This window comes from Cavia porcellus, unplaced genomic scaffold, assembly GCF_034190915.1.
Source record: "Cavia porcellus strain 051 isolate PalLab524CR breed Dunkin Hartley unplaced genomic scaffold, mCavPor4.1 scaffold_29, whole genome shotgun sequence".
Lineage (NCBI taxonomy): Eukaryota > Metazoa > Chordata > Mammalia > Rodentia > Caviidae > Cavia > Cavia porcellus.
This window is the reverse complement of record NW_026947512.1, coordinates 10,615,514-10,637,421: the sequence shown is the minus strand read 5'-3', so window position 1 is coordinate 10,637,421 and position 21,908 is coordinate 10,615,514. Positions and strand designations below refer to the sequence as shown.

The window sequence follows — 21,908 nt, the reverse complement described above, 5'->3', positions numbered from 1 at the left end:
GCCTTTATCAGGAATTTGCTGTTTTTCCTCTGAATCTCTGTGGACTATTTTTTTTAATGGTAGCTCACAGATTAGTGTAGGAGGGAGCTTCCAATAATAAGGGAAATGTGCAGGAATAAGGCACTAAATGACCTTAAACACCTAAGAAGAAGGATGTTTCCAAATTTTATCTCAGTCTTTCTCAGTAGATGGAGAACGGCCCCTTCCCACTCTACCCTCAGCTCAGTTCAGTTTAAGCATTTGTGGTTTGTTTAACACACAGGACTGTCTAATCTGCATTGTAAATACCACCATTGGCAGCAACAACAATAGGCTGTATTTAAATGTCATTTAATAGCATTAATATTATTTCATTTTTATTGTATTTATTTTTGAGGCTTCTTTTTTACGGCCTGTGATAACTAGCATTTTTGGTGATGTTATATTTATAGGTAAATGGAGGCAACTTGAGAATATCCTCATAAGTGAAATAAACATGACTCACATTAGTAAATATCACATTGTCTCTTTAGTATAAAAAATAATAAAAACTGACAGAGTAATAGGATCCAAACAATATAACAGATATTGTAAAAGTGACAGAAGGAAAGTGCTCTAAAGGATGTAACGGTAATAGTGTGTAAGATACATGACGATATTACTGAATTTCTGTTGCATCATTGAACAGAATGGCTTGCACTGTCAATGTTTGAGTGTCTAGCCACTTTTTATGTTTTGATTTTGTGACTTTGGCAACTATTTTTAAGATGACAATGTGTAATGTATCAAATAGCGATTTTATGATGTTAATTTTTTTGAATTGTGTATTATTCTACCTTTTTTCTATTTTATTTTTTAAAATTTTCTTTTCTTTCTTTCTTTGAAAAAAGATAACAATATGCAGTATAACAACCATTGTTAAATTTCTTTCATTCTGTTTTGAAAGCCTATATTGCTATTGTTTTGGATTGGTTGTTAATGTTTGTCTCTTTTGCTTTTGTTTTTCTTTTCTGACTTCTTTTTGTTTTTAAAATAAAAAATTAAATTTCCTTAAAATGATTTAATTTAGATATTAGATTTAAAAAATGATATATAGAAAATCTGAATGCTTGATAGTGTATATATTTCACAAATATGACACAAACTATGAAACTGGTACACATGGCTTAGGTTTAGGACAGAAGTTCCCATCTGCTTTGGATACACTGATTTGTGTGCATTTTCCTTGCCTTCCACACTGTTTGCAAATGCTTCAAAGGTAAATATATTATCTTATTTGTTTGTCTTCTCTCTCAATGTGTTTATATGGCTTATACCTTTTATTGCCTACACTGGCAAACACAGATTTAGTTTACAACAGGTACTCAATAAATTCTTATAATTGCTTGATTGATGTCTACTCTTTAAGTACCAACTATACTTTAAATGCCTCCCAGCACTGTAACAGGCAATGATGCTAAAAGAGAAATATGATGTGGTCCTGAAAGAATTTTACATCATCAAGAGAGACAGGAAGTAACATGGGCATTATGATTTGGGCTACAAAAGAGAATGGAGAAATCCTCCCCCGGGCATCAGGTGAGAGAAATGGTTAGGACAGATTCTCTGACAGTGGAAGAGTTTAGCTTAGCCTTTGGGTATGTGCAGATGGATGCCATGGTGGACAGGGGCAGGGGCTGGTTGAGAAAGCATTCCTTACAGGAACCTCAGTGGTTCTGTGGCTTTGGAACTTGGTGATGGGGAAGATAAGAGGAGGGGCAGGTGATGTGCAGAGGCTCTACAGGAAGAGGAGAAAGGCCTTGTATGTTGGCCAAGGTGTTTAGCGTTCATGGTGGCAAGGAGGAGTTATTGAAAGGCTTTGCAGAGATGATTCACCCTTGCTTATATCTGGGGTGGGAGGAAGATCATTGTAGCAGCTGTGTGGACCATGATCTGGCCTGAGAGGCTGAAGGCCAGTAAAGGACTTGTTAGCTGGGCATCCAGGTGAAGATGCTGAGGCTTAGACCAGACGATGGCAGAAGAGGTGGAAGGGAGACCACAACACAGAACATGATTTTTTGCTTTTTCCTCTGCCTCCCTTCATCAACTGTTATGAAACTCTAACCAAGCAGGAAAGCTAGATAATCATATATGGACTGCTTTCTGGATGGGTGCCACTGCCACCTGGCTGACTTGGATGTGTGTTAACCATCCCATTCCAGTTCACTTCTCCACTGAAACCTCTAGGAATAGCTAATCACTTCTAAAGGAATTTTTCTTTTCCCCTTTCCTTCTCATACCAGGTAATAACACTTTCTAAGAACCCAAGCAGAGGTCCTGGTCCCTTTTTATCCTGACCTACATGCTGGCTGATTCCTGGCTCTGGAGAGGAGGCCAGCCTCCTCATCACCTTCTCCTGCCCGGCAGCTCACTGCCTTTGGACCTGCTTCATGTCAAGACCCATCAGCATAAGAGACTATTAATGAGGATGGGAAGAGACAGAGCAAAGAGGAAAACACAACCATGAGATAAAAACAGATCAATAGTGGAGCCAAACAGAGCAAGAGGCTCTGAAAGCAATTCACAAGCTGTCAACTTCTCAATGGATGGGAGGTTTCTGATAATCCCAGACAACACAGAAAGGAAAGAGATGGACAAGAAGCCAGTTCAGCACACCAAAGGAAAGCAGAAAGGAGGCATTACCTAACCAAAACTCATCCTCCAGGTTCCCAAAGCCAGCGCGGTAATCAGCCCATTTCCGAAAGAAATCAGTTTGGCCATTCTGACGTCTCTGGAATACCTGTGAAAAGGAGGAGGGGAGAATGAGAAGACAGACTGCAGTGAATAGAACCGATACGATCAGGTTCCGTATAGGCAATGGCAAAGGTTTGCAGATAAGGACCAGGGCTTGGTATTCACACAGCAGCATGTGGAAGGGTGTTCAGAGCCCCTGTGTGGAAGAGCAGAAGTCCCGGGTAAACAGGCTGGAGTGTGATGTTGATGCCAGCTTGTACCTTTGCAATGTAGAAAGGATTAAGATTACATAGAGGGGAAATAAGTTTGATTCTCTAACCCTAACCCTAACCATTTCTCACCAAAAGAACAGGACTAACTTCAAATCATCTAGTCACTGTCATTCTCTTATTGTACACAAAGCAGCTGCACATCATTCACATTCTGAGCTGTTTAAGTGCTAATTTCATTTAACCTCCAATACATCAGCTGCGGTTTGAATTTCCACTTATGCTTTAAGAAGGAGGCACAAATATGTCAGAAACATAAAAGAAAATGCCTCCCCAGAGTGGCTGTTATGAGCACAGCTACCATTTAACTCTATTCAAAAACTTCCCATTTCATAATATGGAAAATCCAGCACTGTGCATTTTAGCAGTGCTGGAGGAAGATGTGCAGGAGACTCGGGGTGCTGGGATTGCATCCCCACAAATCACGTTTGGGGGCCAGGCTGCACTGTGAGGCTCCCTTGCAGTGAAAGAGTGCCTGTGAGGCTGCTTTTGGCAGGCATGGGAGGAAGTCAGCGACAGCAAGTGGTATCTTGCTTTTCCTGAAATCAGGTGCTGGGCAGCCCTTAAGGAGGGGCCTGGGGAAAGGAAGAGGAAAGGGACAGCTCTTGAAACTAGAGGTGGCTATTCAAGTTCTGCTCCTCAGCTGTTCCCCTCCATGCCACCCTCCAAGAGAAGGAGCCATTACCTCGCTACAGGGCAGCCCCTCTTGTGTCAAGGGCCTCCTTCTCCACCACTTTATTATAGCTGCTGCCATCAGCAGGCAAGATCAGAGTGACTTCCATGAGTCACTACTGCTTTTCTCCAGCACCCTCTTTGAAAAAGAAACAGGAGGGACATCTGACTTTGATCTATGCCACCTCAGCCTTCCTATGCTATTTCCTGTCTTTGCTTCACCCTATTTGTGATTGGGGTACCGTCTCCAGCCTTTGAGGCAATGAGGAATTCCACATTGGACATAGATGGGTGGATGAAAGGGTGGCCAGAAGGAGGGTGGAGTTTGAAGGACAGGTGCTAAGCTGTCAGACCAGAGCCCTAGGATGTTTGCATGTGCGGAGAGCAGCTGCGTGTACTTACAATCCAGCCGCCCCCATCCGTAGTCATGTCACAGTATACTTGCAACTTCTGGCTGAGCTCTCCATTGAAAAAGATGGTGTAAACTCCGCTCAAAGTGTCTCCATTCATCAAATGCTGGGCGCAGTCTTGAGGATGAGCAAACACTCGGCCCTCTGCATAAGAAAAGAGGCAATTTCTAGACAATGTCCTTCCCCCTACTGTGCAAAAAGCTGCTTGGAGCAGAGAAGGCTTTAAAGGGCCTCATAGCTGTTACTTCAGCAAGAACTATAAGAAATGCTCAACGGATGCAAACAGTGCATGGGTGTGAAGATTCTGTATCCCTCTCTTCAACTGATGTTGTATTTTACTGGACAATGAGATATGGAGATCAAAGAGCAGAGTTTATGATTTGGCTTCTCTGCCTATTTCCTTGATTTTAGGCAAATAACCCAACTTCCCTGAGCATCAGCTTTCTCACACTAAAATGGGGATAACAAAGATCTCCCCCTTGTAGGTGCAGATGTGTCAATATAGCCAGCAACTAGATGGATACTTAGGAGATGGTGATGGATGCATGGGCTGACAAATCAGTGTGGAGTCTACCTTCCAAAACAGCGAAAGGCATCTAAGTGAAGCTTTCCATCATCCTCATAGCAGGCATTAAGGCGTGGCTGAACCCCCTCAGTGTTAGTGAGAAGATAGATATCCATTCCTTGAGCAAAACAATCTCCTGATTGTACTAAATGATCGAATGGCCATGTTTTACAGTTCGGCTTAAGTTTAAGGAGAGGACAGGGGAAGTAAATTGCAGCTCGTCTTTCAGAGAGAACAGCCCAATTTGCAGAACAATATCTAATTAGCTGAAAGAGAAGCTTAAATCATGCATCTTGAGGAGCTGAGCTTTGAGACACATTTTAGTGCTTAGCAGGCAGGCCAAGAAGTAGAGAGCCAATCAGAACTTTTCTGGACAGCAGGGGTGGATGGAGCCAGTCGAAGGGAAGAGCTTGATGTGTGAGGAATGGGGGGTCAAGTGCTCAGCAAATACAATGGTCCGCTGGTCGAGTGAAGAGAGCGGCACTCCTGTTAAAAGTCTGTGTCCTTGAACCTTCAACAGCTTTGAAGACAGGCAGTAAAGGGTCTCACATGACAGGCACTTACCATGCCCCCTAGTGGCAGAACAGGTGCACTACAGGTGTGGTCTAGGGCCACTGGGAAGCTAGGTGGTGGGTCAGAGTGTCATGGCACGTTTCCCAAGAAAGGGGACATAGTTACCTCACTGAAAGACCTGGTCATCTAAACCCAGGTCCAAAGTGGTCAGTAAAGCATCCTTCCTGTGTTAGGAAGAGGTCATGGGTGTTTGATAGACTTCAGGCAAACCTCTCTGCAGGGGACACTGTGAACTGTTCCTGGCTTACAGCTCCAACAGGGTTAAGGGGAGTGCCCAATTCAGGGGTTTGGAACAAAGGTCCTGCCCACTTCAGAGAGTAACAATATGTTTCTGCAATACTTGTCCTTTACAAAGTGCATTTTTATTTCTACTTAATACTTATGAGAAACTTGAAGGCAGATTGGTATAATGAGAGACTTGAGAAGGAAATGGCTCAGAACAATCACAGGACTTACTCAGCTCACTCATCCTCGAGTTTGCAAGACCCTGGTCACATGCTGTGTACTCAGCTAAAGCAGGAAATGTGACTTACACTCTGGTTCCTGGAAACCTACATTTACCCGTGTGGCAAAGAATGAACTGATGTGTGTATATAAAACTCCAAAAGTTGCTTCAAAAGGTTCTATGTTCAAGCTAAATCTTTCTCTTTTAAAATTGACTTCCCCCATACAACAGTTGCAGAAAAGCTGTTAGCGTTCATCTCCAGCATGTCCTGGAACTCTTTAAAATTCTTGATTCCACTTATTCTTAGAGGTTACAATTGCATTTCAGGTGACAGGTGCCAGTGGCCTGTGACCCAGCTCCCTGTTGCTTTGGGATCATGAGTTCTATTTCCAGGGTACCCCTTTTTTCCTTGTGAGACAAATTCAAGCTGGCTCATATGTAGCCCAATTTGATCTTGAGCTCATGGCCTCCTCCTGCCTCAGCCTCCTGAGTGTTAGGATTATAGGCGTGCACTACCTAATCTGGCTTCCAGGCCATTCTTGATCTGGTATCTGGAGCAAAGAGCACATCTGTCATCTCTCCCCACTCTTCTCTAACTGCCTGAGCTTCTCATTTTAGATCAGCACAATAGTTTTTTCTCATGAAAGAACGTTTAATTCAATCCCATGTTAGCTTCTTAAAGGAATTTAAATTCTCACCAATATCCAGTATGTTCTCAACAAAACATTTCCCCTCAAACTTCAAACAACAACCTCATTCAAATACAACAATAAAACCAAACCAACCTTCAGAACAGGAAAAAACATAGTATAAGCTTCTTCATGTGGATAATGTTGATTAATATGTTACAGATATTTTTGAAAGGCTCAGAGAAACTGTTTTAAAGCTAGACTTAATACAAAAAACAAACTGAGATGACTTGAACTGGAGAAGGGAAATTTAAAATACATGTGTAACTGTCTTATATATGAGTTTATTTATTTATTTATTTGTTAAAGTCAGAAAGTAGGAATAAAATCAATTTGGAAAAAGAGTGTCATCTAAGGGGCATCAACACTGGCTAGGATAAGGGTCACCAGTGGTGTCCAGGAGAGGAAGGACTATGCTTTCCTCATCTTGGGCCCTGTGCTGAGCTGGCTGTAGGAGGTGATCGCCAAATGTGCTTGAGGCTGGTGCATGGTGGCCGGGTATGCTTGTTGTACTCTTGATAAATTGCAAGGCCATCTGTTCATTTATAGATTTGATTTATTGCAATTGAATCTGTGGCATTAGCAGAAAGACAATCAAGAAGTATTTTGATTTTATAGATGGTAAGAAGCAGAAGCCTGGGATTTGCCCATCCTGGAATCTTGGAGAAGATACAATGCTTACCACGAAAACACTTCTCTCCAACCTGTCCTAGCTTTCAACACAGCCAAAGTTTTGCTGTTTACTCACCAGTCCTGGATCAAATTATTGCTCCTTTCCATCAGACAGGAGAAAGCAGAGACCTATAATAGTTCTCAAATAAGGGCTTCCTTAAAATTCAGATTTCTGTGTTATACTGCAGATCTATTAAATCAGAATGTTAAGGGATAGGCCCAAGACTTATTATAACACCTCCAGTGGCTCTGAAGACCAGTGGGATTTAAATTCCTCTATTTGTATTGTACATTTTCCTCTTCTCCTCAGAGAGCCCCAAAAGTAGAAGGGATAAACTAGACAATATTCCAAAGGTCCTGTGGCTTGTGGTCTACTTCATCTGCCTATATCCCTATGTTTAGGTGCTTAATTGACTGAATAGTTCTCTCTCTCTCTTCCTCCCATCTCTCCTTCCCCTTCCCTTTCTCCCTTTTATTCTCTCTCACTGTCTTTCTCTTTCTCTTTCCAGGTAGGTATGTTTCAAGTGTTTCTTTCTGGCTTCAATTGGGTGGGGAGTGGAGAGAGAATAAGACTTTTTATTTAAGCTTTGTGTTTCAGTTCTTACCATTTAATTCTTTGCTCTTAGACTTTGGGTTAGCTAGTAATTAAGAGCACACCAATTCTTATTCTGCTGGCTCAGTGTGCATGTACTGGACTTCATACACATTGGGAGATTGCTAGACTCACTTGCAGAATGGGCATCCCAACATTTACTATCTGGATGCCACCTCACTTACTATACCAGAAATTCATTTTTAACCCTCACACAGATCACCCCACTAACGTTATCAAAGGCAGAAATTTCAGTTCCAAGGCAAACTTGGAAGCTTTTTCTTCCCTCTGGTACGATAAATTGAGTCTGACCTGGCAAAGAGCTTTTTTTTTTCCTTTCTGCCCTCCCCAGACTGTGGTGATTAAGCAAACTCCGGGAAGCAGTGTCAGTGATCGGTACATTGAAATGTCTCATGGTTAAGTGTTTCTAGATGTAACTGTGAGATCCACAGGACCAGGGCACTCACCGGGAGAACTGCTCAGAAACTGGTTTGTGTTGAGCATCAGCGGCTGAATGCTGAGTGGAGCGCAGCTCTCTGAGGCACACAGTGCCCTCGGATGGCTCCCCTGGCTGGCAGTGCAGGAAGCAAGCAACTTCCTCTGTCCTTGCCCTGCCCTGAGCTGTGTTGTGTGCTGGGTGCAGACTTTAAAGGGTCAGGTTTAAAAGGTCTGGAGAGTATCTGCCCACTGCCCACTTCAAAGGCCCCAGCCCCAGGGCTGAAGCTGTGACATCAGCGCTTCTCTCTGAGCACAGCCCCAGCAGGCTTCTCCATAAGCGTGGACAAAGGGCAGCACTTCACAGAAGTTAGGTGACCTCCGCTGCCTAACTGTGCTTTGATCCCCACCCCCCAGTAGCTGGCTGGACTGTTGGGGGCAGTCTGTGGCCATGACAGGGACACGTTACTAGTTCAGCCCATTTAAACCCATCTTAGCCTTTCACAGCAGCTTCCAATCATTGACCTGTTTATTTTCTTATGTGTTCACTCAACAAACATACGGGAAGTATCTCCTGGGCTCTAAATACTAGACTAAGAGCTGTAAATATAAAGAAAACAGACAGTCCCAACTTTCAGGCTACTCACACTCTGGTGAGTTTTAAGTGCTCTGGGATGAGCGGGACACAGGAGTGTAGCAAAACATCAGTGTGGGTGCAGGAGCTGGTTGACAGCGTGAGAAGTGAGGGGCTGGGATGGAGCGGGGCTTGCCAAGTGCTAACCTGAAAGGGCGCTTATTATAGGAACTGACGGTTGGCCATGCATTGGTGAAGGAGGCTCCAGATCTGTGTAAAAGAACAGCTTATTTGGAAAACTGAGGATTTAGCAGAAGAACAAAGCAAGAATTGGGCTGGTTGGATGCAAGGGGGCTGGAGATGTGGCTGAGAAGGCAGGCACTGTCTGGCCTTGTACAAGGTTTGCTCTTCTGCTGAGGGTCTATTGAATGAAGAGTCCAGCGATGGACATCAGTCTCAATTCTTTAGAAAAACCTTCCTCCCTGCAGCATGGAGAATGAACGATATGTAGGTGAGACTGGATGTAGGACCCCATTCAGGAGGTAGTCATAGGAATCCAGGGAGAGAGGAATCGGCAGCCTTCAAGGAGGCAATGCCATTGGGAAATCTCCTGAGCAATAGAAAGCTTGGCTGTGTTCAACCTGTGCTGAGCTATTGAGGATGGTCCTGGAGCTCTGCAAATCACCTGGCTTCTGCCCAAGGGCAAATGCAGTTAGTGTCTAAATATCCATTCCAAGATCAGTTAAAGGCGACTAATAGTAGGAGAAATTTCTGACATAATTTGTCGTCTTCTTTAGACTTAGATCAGAAGGCCCAATTTCACAACAGATAAGGTTCATCACAGGCTGGCATTGCCAACATGGCCCTTCTCTAACTATTCATTCAACATGGCAAGGAGGGTGGGGCATAGGAATGCCTCCAACCTGGCCTCTCCACTGCTCTTTTGGGTCCACAGAAGTCCTCATTTTACCAGAGCGGTCTTTTTATAACGCAAATGTGATCTCATCTCATCTTAGCTCTCACTTGCCAAAACCCCCCTAGTGGCTTCTTCATTGTAATCAGAATAAAATAGAAAATCTTTAAAGTCCGCTTTAGCTCTGTCTTTTATTCCTCCTGCTCTCTCACTACTCTCCAGCCTCATTGTTTTTTCTTTTAATGGATTGAACATGCCAAACATTCCTTCCTTGGGGTGCAGTCTCAGGCACAGATTGCTCTTCTGTGTGTGATTCACTCTCATCACTCAAGTGCTGGCTTGCAAGTCTCAGCTCAGATACAGCCTTTACTGACCACCCTGGCTAACACCAAGGACTAGGATTGGGAGAGGAAGTGGAAATTGATACCAGTGTAAGAGTTCCTACTGTGGGAGCTGTCCTCATCCATTTTCTTGTCCCTCTGAATGCAAGTTTCATGAGCATAGTCATCTGATGAGCTCCTTCTTTACTCTGTCCTCAGCATGTGGAACAGTATCTGATCCAAAGTAAGTGCCCAGTAAATATTTGTTAAACGTATGACGCCAGCCATGTGAACACTCTGTTTCTCCTATGATTATGAAGGTGAAGGTAAAATTAGGTTTTCTTAAAATAATTGAGACAATGTAATTTATAGTAAGCCAGATCAAATCCTGCTATATAGTGATATGTGAGGTCCTTCTAGGAAATTCTTTTTTTTTTTTTTTCCTGGTATGGGGATTGAACTCATGACTGTACGCTTGCAAGGTAGGTGCTTATGCCACTGAACCAAATCCCTAACCCCTATCCTTCTATAACACGTGCAACATCATCTTACTTGTACTACTGTTTGGTAAAATTTACCATTTTCCTAAAGAGAGAATCATATATTCTTGTTCTATGGTATAGTATAAATTACTGTGTAAATAAATTAAAACTTAATGACCGATTTCTTGAAAATAACCATCTTCCAAAGATCATCTAAGATGAGATGGGATAACCTGGCATGATAAGTATTTTTAAAAATTGTACTTGTAAATAAAACCTCTATAGAAAGAATCTCCAGTCTCAGGTGGATAAACTGGTGAATTCTACTGAGAATTTAAAAGATAAATGTTGCCAATCTGATATCATATATTCGAGGAAATAGAAAAGAAAGGAAAATATACAAGTTCCTTCAGTGAGGTCATAATTACTCTAATTCAAGCAAGCAAACAAACAAACCAAAAACAAACAGTACTGAAAAGAGAGGATAGATCAAAAGGTTTGAAGTCCTACTCTTGTTTCTCTTCTATATTGCCATAGGAAAATTGTCATCTACCTATTCACTTGTATTTGGTTCTGATCAGCTATATACATTACCAGGGAGAGGAGCTGATAACTCTAAAGGAGCACAGGCTTGTCAGACAGAAGGTGCATTCACTGAAGAGTAAGGGGTCCTGTGAAGGTAAGATTCCAGGCAGTATCAGGCATCGATGATCTGATGCACAGATAGGAGAACGGAATTATGAGTAAGCAGGACAACTTTATTTAAGGAAGTAAGGGAAGATATTAACTACACAGTGAAGAACAGGAAATAAAATAGAAATGTTTAGTATGAACAATATGATATAGTAGAAAAGATTAATATGGTATTCAAATATAGCTAAAATAGAAAATGAATGGGTATGACTGAGGAGCTCTTTGAGAGGATAAAGGACAAGGTTGAGAGAAGAAACTTTTTTTAAAAAGCTAAGAAATTTGGAACATAGCACTCACATTCTAAAATCTAGCTAATAAAAGTCCTAAAACAAAAAGAAAAGAAAAATAAGAGGAAATTCTTAAATAAGCAATCAAGGTAAATTATGTTAGCACTAAAGATGAAGCATCATAGAATTAAAGGGCTCATTGAGTGCCAAATTGAAGATAAAAAGACAAATGAACTGTAAGACATGGAATGAAGTGTAAGATTGTCAAAAAAGAAAGAAAAACATTTTAAACATTTATATAAGGAAAGAACAAGTCATCCACAAAAGAATCTGATTGACACTAGGATTCCCAATAGCAACACTGCTTATAAGCACAGTAATATTGTAAATATGATTCAAGCAAACATTTCTATATAATATTTTATGTTTGATCCACTTGTAATTCAAATGTGAAGGTATAATAAAAAGTAATTCCCCAGGAGTATGAGATTTCAGATTTGCCATAGAAAATAAAATCTCATACTGAAAAGTTAGAATAAACACACAAGTAAGCAGAGTGACAAATTCTGGAGCCATGAAAAGTAGATGATTAATCACTTGGGGAAAATGTCTTTTAAAGAAATCTCAGTAAAAGGCTGTAATCAGAGAATAGGAAAAAGGAAAGCTCATCTAGAAACTGAGAGACAGAATCTAGTCATCCTATGGAGGAGGTGGGCAGGGAGGAGTCCAAAGGGGTTCACAAGTGTGTTCAGGTACTTAGATTTTTATAAAAAAGACACTGATGATTTGCCTAAGAAATAAATAAGGCTAGAAAACATGAACATGGGTCTTAGATCTTAATAGCTGAGTCTATGAAAACATTCAGACGAGAAACAGGTCATGGGTGAACTGATTTTGGAATAACAAAGGTAAAAGTATAAAACAAAAGGAAAACATCTTTAGAGTGATTTCATGCTACTAAAGACTCAGAAGAAATAAATAAATTCCTATGAAATTGTGAAGTGTCAAAACTGGCTCAAGAAATCAAGAATTCAACAAGACGAGGTGATGGAAAAACAAGTTGAATATTGAAACAAAACAAAACAAAACAAACAAACAACACTACAGTAAAAGAGTTCACTAACTATGATATAAATTTAAAGCCAGGGCAATATTTTGAGGGAATTAATGGCAATGTACCTTTTACTGCAAAAAATTCTTCACCTAAACACAGTATTCTTGAACACTGCTTTATTGATCAAAGGCTTCTGGCAGTCTCTGTCAAATAAAAACGTCATGGGGTGTTCTCAGCCAGCTTATTCACCACATTTGACACTGTGCAACTTCTGGCTCTTTCCAAATATCAAAATGACTGCAAAAGGTAAATATTTTGATCAATTCAGGACACAAAGGCAGCCGCAACAGTGAAACTAAAGACACTCACAAAAGAGGACTCCAAGAACTGCTCTAAAGAGCGGCGAGAATGACAGGATGTCTGTTCAAAGTGAGGGGAGCATTTTAGGGGAATTCATGGTAATGCATCTTTTATTGTAATACATTTTGTAAAAATTAAACATTCAATATAGTTTTTGATCACATCTCATATGTGTTTAATTTTAAATATATATAAGTGGAAAGTGGTAGTCAAATATTCTGTCTTAAGCATCTTATTTTAAAAACCAGAGAGAGGAGAAGGAAGAGGAAAAAGAGAAGCAGGAAAAAGAGAAAGAAAAGGAGAAGGAGGAGAGGGAGGAGAAAAGCAAGCAAATAGGAAAGCAGGCTAGGTTTTTTTTCTGCGAAGCTGCACATACGGTTTGCATATGGATTTCAAAGCCCTTAAGGAAGTATATTTAAGAAAAAATGTCTAAGTCCATTTTATGATTGTAGATCTAAAAAAATCTAAGCAGATAGTAGCTAACCAAATTAAGAATGCATTAAAGACTTATATTCAGCTGAAGTTTTTCAAGGTTAGTAAATAAATGTAAAAAAAAACCCATCAAAGTAGTTTACCTCATTAGTAAGCTAAAGAATAAAAATCAGCTCCCCATTCCGGCTGTGCTCGGAGAACTGTGGAGTTTCCAGCAAGCAGGCGGGTGCACACTATCCCTGGAACCCAACCTATTTGGGACTCCTGCACTGTCTGGGTGCAGAGGAAGGGCTGGGCAGATCTGGGGTGCCTGCATCCGCCTCCCTGTGTGTCTGGAGGACTGTGGATATCTCAGCAAGCAGGCGAGCATCACCAGTTCCAGAGACCCCGCAGCCTGCGCTAAGTGCCCAGTGCATTCTGCCCCAAGCCCAGACTGTTCGGCACCCTCTAGGCTTCTGGGTGCAGTTAAGTGGATAAGTGGGTCTGAGGCATCTACATCCGCCTCCCCATTCCGGCTGCGCTTGGAGAACTGAGGAGCTTCCAACAAGCAGGTGGGTGCACAGTGTCCCTGAAGCCCAGCTTATCAGGAACTATGGAGTTCTAAACAGGCAGAAAAGGGCCACTGGTTCTAGAGGCCCAGTGGCTTGGGGGAACTGGGTGCCAGAGTCCCAGGAGCTGCGAACATAGAAGTAGATTTCCAACAGACCCTGAGGAAGCTTTCAAATAACACTTGAAACACAGAAATATAGGAAAATGACAAAACGAAAGACCAAATTACAACCTCAAACCTCCAGCCCATCTCAAGAAACCCTGGGAGTGATGTATATAGAAGAAAATATATGCCATTCACCTCAAATATCGGACATAATAGCTACTGAAATTAACAAGTAACTCCAGGAAGCTTTAAAGGAATTCAAACTTGAAATAATCTCCCAGGTAAAAGAAGAAATGATAAAAGGAATGAAAGAGATTCTGAATATATCTAAAGAAAACACAGTCAAAAAATTGGAGGAACTAAACAAAAAGATAGAATCTCTAGATGAGCAATATAAGAAACAGAATACATAATGCAGATGCACAGAGATATACAGGAAATAAAAAATTCCACTGAAAGCTGTAAAAACCACCTCAATGAAAGTGAAGATAGAATTTCAGACCTTGAAGATAGGATTGCAGCTAGTGAACAGGAAAGGAAAGATCTTTTAAAAATAACAAGGAATCAGGAAATAACAATTCAACAACTGCAAGATGATGCAAAGAAAAATAACATAAGATTGATAGGGATTAATGAAAAAGAAGAGGACAACATAAAGGTTGTCAAGAGGATATTTAGAGAAGTAATAGCTGAAAAATTCCCAAGCATGAGATCAAAAACCGACATCAGGATCAGTGAAGCCTATAGAACTCCAAATAGTCATAACCAAAATAAAACTACACCCAGACATATAATAATCACCATCCCAGAAATCCAACACAAGAATAGATTATTAAAAGCTGTCAGAGAAAAAAGACAGGTCACTTATAAAGGAAAACCTATCAGAATGACAGCAGACTTCTCAGCACAAACAATAAAGTCAAGAAGAGCATGGAGTGAAGTGTTCCAGATCCTAAAGCAAAATGATTTCCAACCTAGACTGATGTACCCTGAAAAACTATCATTCAAAATTGATGGTGAAATACAATACTTCCATGACAAAGAACAGCTGAAGAACTTCATGAACACCAACCCAACCCTGCAAAAAATATTGAGAGATGGTTTAGATACACAAAGGAAAAAACCACTAAGCAAAGCAGATAATTAAACAGAACAGAAAGATAAAGATGCAACAGCAGAGAGATAACATGTCAACAATAAACCAGCATATAACAGTTATAACCATTAATGTAAATGGTCTCAATGCACCAATCAAAAGAAACAGACTAGCAGAATGGATCAAGAAACAAAATCCAACCATATACTGTTAACGGGAAACCCATCTAACCCAGAAGGATACTCACAGACTGAAAGTCAAAGGATGGAAAACAATACTTCATGCAGCAGGAATCCAAAAGAAAAAAAAAAAAAAAAGCAGGAGTAGCCATTCTGTTTGCAGACAACGTGAACTTTAAAGCAACAATGACCATAAAGGACAAAGAAGGTCACTACATACTCATTAGGGGAAAACTCCAAGAGGAAGAGATAACTATCTTAAATATACATGCACCAAACTCCAGAGCACCCAGTTATATGAACTACTAACAGAAATGAAAACTCAAATTATCAGTAACACAATTGTAACAGAAGACCTTAATACGCCATTGACACCAAGGGACAGATCAACCAGACAGAAAATGAGCAAAGAAATAATAGAACTGAATCACACTTGCAAACAAATGGATTGATAGAAATATACAGAATGTTCCACCCAACAACATCAGAATACACATTCTTCTCAGCAGTACATGGGTCATTCTCTAAAATAGACCATATATTAGCTCACAGAACATATTTAAACAAATGCAAAAGAGTTGAAATCATCCCTTGCATGTTATTGGATCATATTGCTCTGAAATTAGAAATTAATGATAAAAGATACTGCAAAAATCCCACAAACACATGGAAACTGAATAACACACTCTTGAGTAATCAGTGGGTCACAGAAGAAATTAAAGAAGAAATTAAACAATACCTACAAGAAAATGAAAATGCAGATACAACTTACTGGAATCTGGGGGATGCAGTGAAAGCCATCCTGAGAGGAAAATTTATTGCACTGAGTTCCCACATCAGGAAAACAGAACGAATACAAATAAATAACCTGATGCTACACCTCAAACAGTTAGAAAAAGAAGAGCAAATCAAGCCCAAAGCCAAAAGAAGAGAGGAAATTATAAAAATCAGAGCAGAAATCAATGCAATAGAGACTAAGAAAACAATCCAAAGAATCAACAAATCAAAGAGTTGGTTCTTTGAAAGAATAAATAAAATCGACAAGCCCCTAGCCAACCTTATTTAAAAAAGGGAAGAAGAAGCTCAAATTCATGCAATAAGAAATGAAAAAGGTGAAATCACTACAGGCTCTACAGAAATACAGAAGATCATCAACACCTATATCGAAAACCTCTACTCTCAAAGGATTGATAGCACAGAAGAAATAGACAGATTCTTAGAGACATATGAAGTACCAAAGCTAGATCAAGAGTATGTAAAACTGCTGAACAATCCAATCTCTGTTAATGAAGTTGAAAATGTAATTAAGTCCTTACCTACAAAGAAGAGCCCAGGCCCAGACGGATTCATTGCAGAATTCTACAAGAAATACAAAGAAGACCTAATGCTGACACTCCTCAAACTATTCAATGAAATTGAAAGGGAAGCAATCCTTCCTAAGTCATTCCTGGAAGCAAATATTACTCTAGTACCAAAACCTGAGAAAGACCTAACTAAAAAAGAGAACTGTAGACCGATCTCCCTAATGAACACAGATGCAAAAATCCTCAATAAAATATTGGCAAATAGGATGCAGCAAATCATCAAGAAGATTATACACCATGATGAAGGGGGATTCATCCCAGGAATGCAGGGATGGTTCAACATACATAAATCAATAAATGTAACCCACCATAGCAATGAAGCCAAAAGTAAGAATCACATGATCATTTCTATAGATGCAGAAAAAGCCTTCAATAAGGTCCAACTTTCATTCGTGATAAGAACTTTACAGAAAATTGGAATAGATGGTCTTTACCTCAATATAATAAAGGCCATTTATGACAAACCAACAGCCAGCATCATACTAAATGGTCAAAAATTGAAAGCCTTTACCTTAAAATCAGGCACAAGACAAGGATGTCCTTTATCACCACTCCTATTTAATATAGTACTAGAAGTACTAGCCAGAGCAATTAGACAAGAGAGAGAAATAAAAGGGATAAAGATAGGAAAAGAAGAAGTTAAATTATCATTGTTTGCAGATGACATGATACTCTACATAGAAGACCCCCTAAACTCCACTGAAAGGCTCTTAGATATAATAAATAAATTCAGTAATGTAGCTGGATACAAAATCAATACTCAGAAATCAATAGCATTCCTATACACTAACAACAAAATCACAGAGAGGGAAACAAGAGAAACCACACTCTTCACACTAGCAAGCAAAAAAATGAAATATTTAGGAATTACTCTTATGAAAGAAGTGAAAGACCTATACAGGGAAAATTATAATTCACTAAAAAAAGAAATTGAAGATGATCTCAGAAAATGGAAAGACATCCCTTGCTCATGGATAGGAAGAATGAACATGGTAAAAATGGCCATTCTCCCAAAACTCTTATACAGATTCAATGCAATTCCAATCAAAATACCATCAACATACCTCATAGATCTAGAGAAATCACTCCTAAAATTCATCTGGAACCAGAAGAGACCTAGAATAGCAAAGGCAATTCTAAGCAGCAAAGGCAAGGCAGGAGGCATCACAATCCCTGACTTGAAGTTATACTACAAAGCAACAGTAGTAAAATCAACATGGTACTGGAATCAAAACAGAGATGAAGATCAATGGAATAGATTAGAAGATACAACCACAACTACAAACACACTCAACCACCTTGTCTTTGATAAAGGAGCCAAGCAGGTTCACTGGAAGAACGATAGTCTCTTTAATAAATGGTGCTGGAAAAACTGGCTCTCCATTTGCCGAAAACGAAAGCTAGACCCATGCCTATCACTATGTACTAAATTAAAATCTAAATGGGTCAAAGATCTGAATATTAAAACAGAAACACTAAATCTATTGGAAGACAAATTGGGTAGAAACCTTGAAGACATAGGGGAAGGTAGAGAATTCATGAACAGGACTCAAACCGCACGGGAAATACTTCCCAGAATCAATAACTGGGACCACTTCTTATTAAAAAGTTTCTGCATGTCAAAAGAAATCTCCAGCATAGTGAAAAGAAAACCCACAAACTGGGAAAAGATCTTAGTGAACTCCCCCTCAGACAAGTGACTTTTGTCTAAAACATATAAAGAATTAAAAAAACTCAGACCCCCAAAATTCAAAGATCCACTCCAAAAATGGGCATCTGAGATGAATACGCACTTCTCAGATGAAGAAATACAAATGGCAAAGAAATACATGAAAAAATGTTCATCATCATTGGTCATTAGAGAAATGCAAATTAAAATGACCCTGAGATTCCATCTCACTCCCGAAAGAATGGCCAGGATCAAGAAAACCAACAACAACAAATGCTGGAGAGGCTGTGGGGAAAAAGGAACTCTCCTATATTGTTGGTGGGAGTGTAGACTGGTACAACTTTTGTGGAGGTCAGTCTGGAGATTTCTCAAAAAGCTGGGATTGGAAGTCCCATTTATTCCAGCTATTCCACTTCTAGGCATATTCCCAGAAGAACGGAAAGCATCATACCACAGTGATATATGTGCACCTATATTTATAGCAGCACAATTTGTAATCGCCAGATCTTGGAAACAACCCAAGTGTCCATCAACTGAGGAATGGATAAAAAAGTTGTGGTATTTCTATACAATGGAGTATTACTCAGCTATAAAGAAGGATCACATTGAGATATTTATCAATAAATGGGCACAGCTTGAGACCATACTCATAAGTGAAATAAATCAATCTCGCATGTGTGAATACCGAATAGTTTCCCTAATGTAAGTAATGATTCAAATATATAAAAGTATGTGGTAATCATGATTCCCCATTATGTGGCCTTGAAGCCTTATAAAGTTTTCACTTATTAATTGGAATGGCTTTATTTTGGGCTGCTTGATATGGAAATATTTGAAGCTATAGTATATGAAGTTATATTCAAATATTTCAAGGAAAAAGACAGACACTATGGTAACTACTATTAAGTCGGGTTATTTGGTGGTGAAGCACTATGTTGCTGAAACAGTCATGCTTTGACCTCTATTGTTATGTTGTTATGTCCTCTTTTATGTCAATCTCTCCCTTACTCATTAAAAAAATTATTTAGTTATTTTTATGATTTTTTTAATTAAGGGGAAAAATTTTAAAAAATTAGCAGGATATATTATAGTAACTTTTTTGATTTCCTATTAACTTGATTTGAAGTCCTGTAATATTCCCATTATTTTGTTTTGACTGATTAGACTCTGTTGTGTATGATAGTATCTGTATGATAGTATCAAGTTTGAGGGTATAGGCAACTACTTTGAAGGCAATAAGATTCACTAAGATGCCCATTCTGGTTTGACTATTATCTCCTTTGGAAATCCTGTAATGTTTACAATGCTTAGGTTTTATTGGTCTTGTTCTCTACTGTTTTGTTCAACTTTATAATACCTAATGAGATAGACAATTCTTTTTAAGGAAGCAAGAGGCATTATGGTAACCATTGTTGATAACCTTGTACTCTGTTTTTATATCATGTGCTATGTCTATCCTTGGTTTTGACTGACAGCTTTGTTTTGCCATATTTGACTTTATTCTCTTCCAAAAAAAGTAATAAAAACTAAGGAGTAATAAAACCCAAAATGTGTAAATTTTGTTATAAAAAAGAGAGGGAAAAAAAGTGCTCTAAAGGATACAACTGCAAGTGTGTTTAGGGGTGTTAAATAGCTGACCATATTAATGTTTTTGGTTGGATCATTGAACACAACTGTTTGCAGTCTCACTGTTTGAATGCCCACTTTGTATGCTTTGATACTGTGACTTGAGCAACTATCTCTAAGATGATAATGTGTAATCTATTAACTGGTGATTTCTTACTATTTTTTTTTTTTGTAGTTCTGTATTACTTGTACCCTTACACTGCTTTGGTTTTTTTTTTTTTTTCTCTTTTTCCTTTTAAATAAAATTAAAAAAATAAAAAAATGAAAAAAGAATAAAAATCATGTAATTAACTAAACTTTACCTAAAGTTTAATTCAAAACTCTTCACTTGGAATAAAAAATTTTTAAACCTGAAATCCAAGGAGACGATGCTGTTATTTAAAGTTAGCAAAGTACAAGCTGTTTTCAGCTAAAAACATTGAAAAACACAGGTTTAGCAAAAATTATGCAGGATAAAACTTTAATTGCATTTTCTTTAAGAATGAGAGCAAGTCAAGGTTAACTAATGCTGTCATTATTTAACATAGCTCTGCAAGTCCTACAAAATGTAATAAAAGATAGAAGAATAATTAAGAGGTATAAGATTATAATAATAAAAAATAAAACTGTCATTATCCATAGATTACTTACAATATTTACCTAAAAAATTAACAAAAACAGTAGATAATTAAAATTAATAAGAGACTTAGGCAGGATTGCTAGATACAAGATCAATATATAAAAATCAATATTTTTATTGCAGCAATAACTAATTAAAGAATATTTTTAAAAATAAGATAAAAATCACAAAGCAATAAGAAGTTATAAAATGTTCATAGGTTAGCCATGAATATAAAGATTGCTATAAGGAAAAAATCTATACTCTGAAAACACAGAGATGATTTAAATAAATGAAACACTGCTCACACATGCATTTAATATTATAAACATGTCAGTTCTCTCCAAATTGATTTGTAAATTCATTGCAATTCTAATTTAAACTCAAGTTGAAATTTCTTTTGTAGAACATCATAAATCAAATGTGATAAACTATGGTGATGTATATGGAAAAATAAATATCAACTAGCTGAGACAAACTTGAAAAGACTTGAAAACATCTGAGGAAACTTGTTCTACACTATATTAGGATATTAATATTTTAATAATAAGCTATTAATATTTTAATAATAAGCTACAATGTAAAAACACAATGTAGTGTTTGCAAAACACAGATCAATAGAGCAAGGAATAAAATATGGAATTCAGAGTTTGGAGACAGTCATGTGCATATGGGAATTTCACATACAGTATAACAAAGCACCAGAAATCAATGGAGAACAGATGGATTATTTAGTACATGATGCTAGTAAAAGTGGTTTACTATAGAAAGAAAAATGAAATTATTTCACTATTTATTGACAAATATAATATAGACTAAATATAAAAAATCTAGAAACAAGTAAAATTTAACATATTGAACAATATCACTGTCTGATGGCAGGGAAGACTATTTAAGAAAGTATTCTAAAGCTCAAACAATAATACCTGAGCTCTGATAGACAAATGGGCAAAATGCCAGCTTGAAATACATAATGAGACTCTTCCTCAAAAACAAAAACAAAAGTAAAAAATAAAAATGGTAAACCTGGGCATGGTGGCACAAACCTGTAATTCTAGCACTTGGGAGTTTGAGGCAGAAGGATCACTACAAGTTTGAGGCCAGCCTAGACTACAGAGTGAGTTTAAGGCCAGCACAAATTACATAGTGAGACCCTGCCTAAAGAGAGAGAGACAGAGACAGAGAGACAGAGAGAGAGAGAGAGAGAGAGAGAGAGAGAGAGAGAGAGGAAGAAAAAAAGAGAAAGATAAAAAAAGAACAGACAAACAATGAACAGATCATTTGCAGATAAAGGAAACTCAAAAAGCTGATAAACAAACTCATATATTCATTTAAAGGAATTCAACTAGAACAGTGAAATAGCAATTATTTCCATGAAACTGTCATAAATGACAGTTTTGGGCCATGTTAAGTCATTAAAAATGACATGTGCCATTAGGAAATACACTGTTACAAAGAGTGTACAGGTAGAGAGTGGCACTTAGTTAAATTATATAAACACGTATCCTATGACCAGCAGTTCCTCCTCTGGGCATATAACTCAGAGGTGTGGTAATGATCCATATTTATTGCAGTGCCCTTTGGAGTGAATGGACTGTTGGACATTCTCCTAGTGCCCATCTTTAGGAGAAT

At 38.6% G+C, this 21,908-nt stretch overlaps 1 protein-coding gene across 3 annotated transcripts in view; it reads right to left on the bottom strand.

Moving 5' to 3' along the window:
• Tnr (tenascin R) overlaps positions 1–21,908 on the bottom strand; it is a 427,384-nt gene that overhangs the window by 14,332 nt on the left and 391,144 nt on the right. For all 3 annotated transcript variants that reach the window (XM_003474657.5, XM_063240217.1, XM_023567106.2), the window contains 2 exons: positions 4,056–4,207; positions 2,662–2,758 (listed from right to left, as the gene is read on the bottom strand). In XM_003474657.5, coding sequence (XP_003474705.1) covers positions 2,662–2,758; positions 4,056–4,207 — 249 coding nt within the window. The remainder of the gene's footprint in view (positions 1–2,661; positions 2,759–4,055; positions 4,208–21,908) is intronic.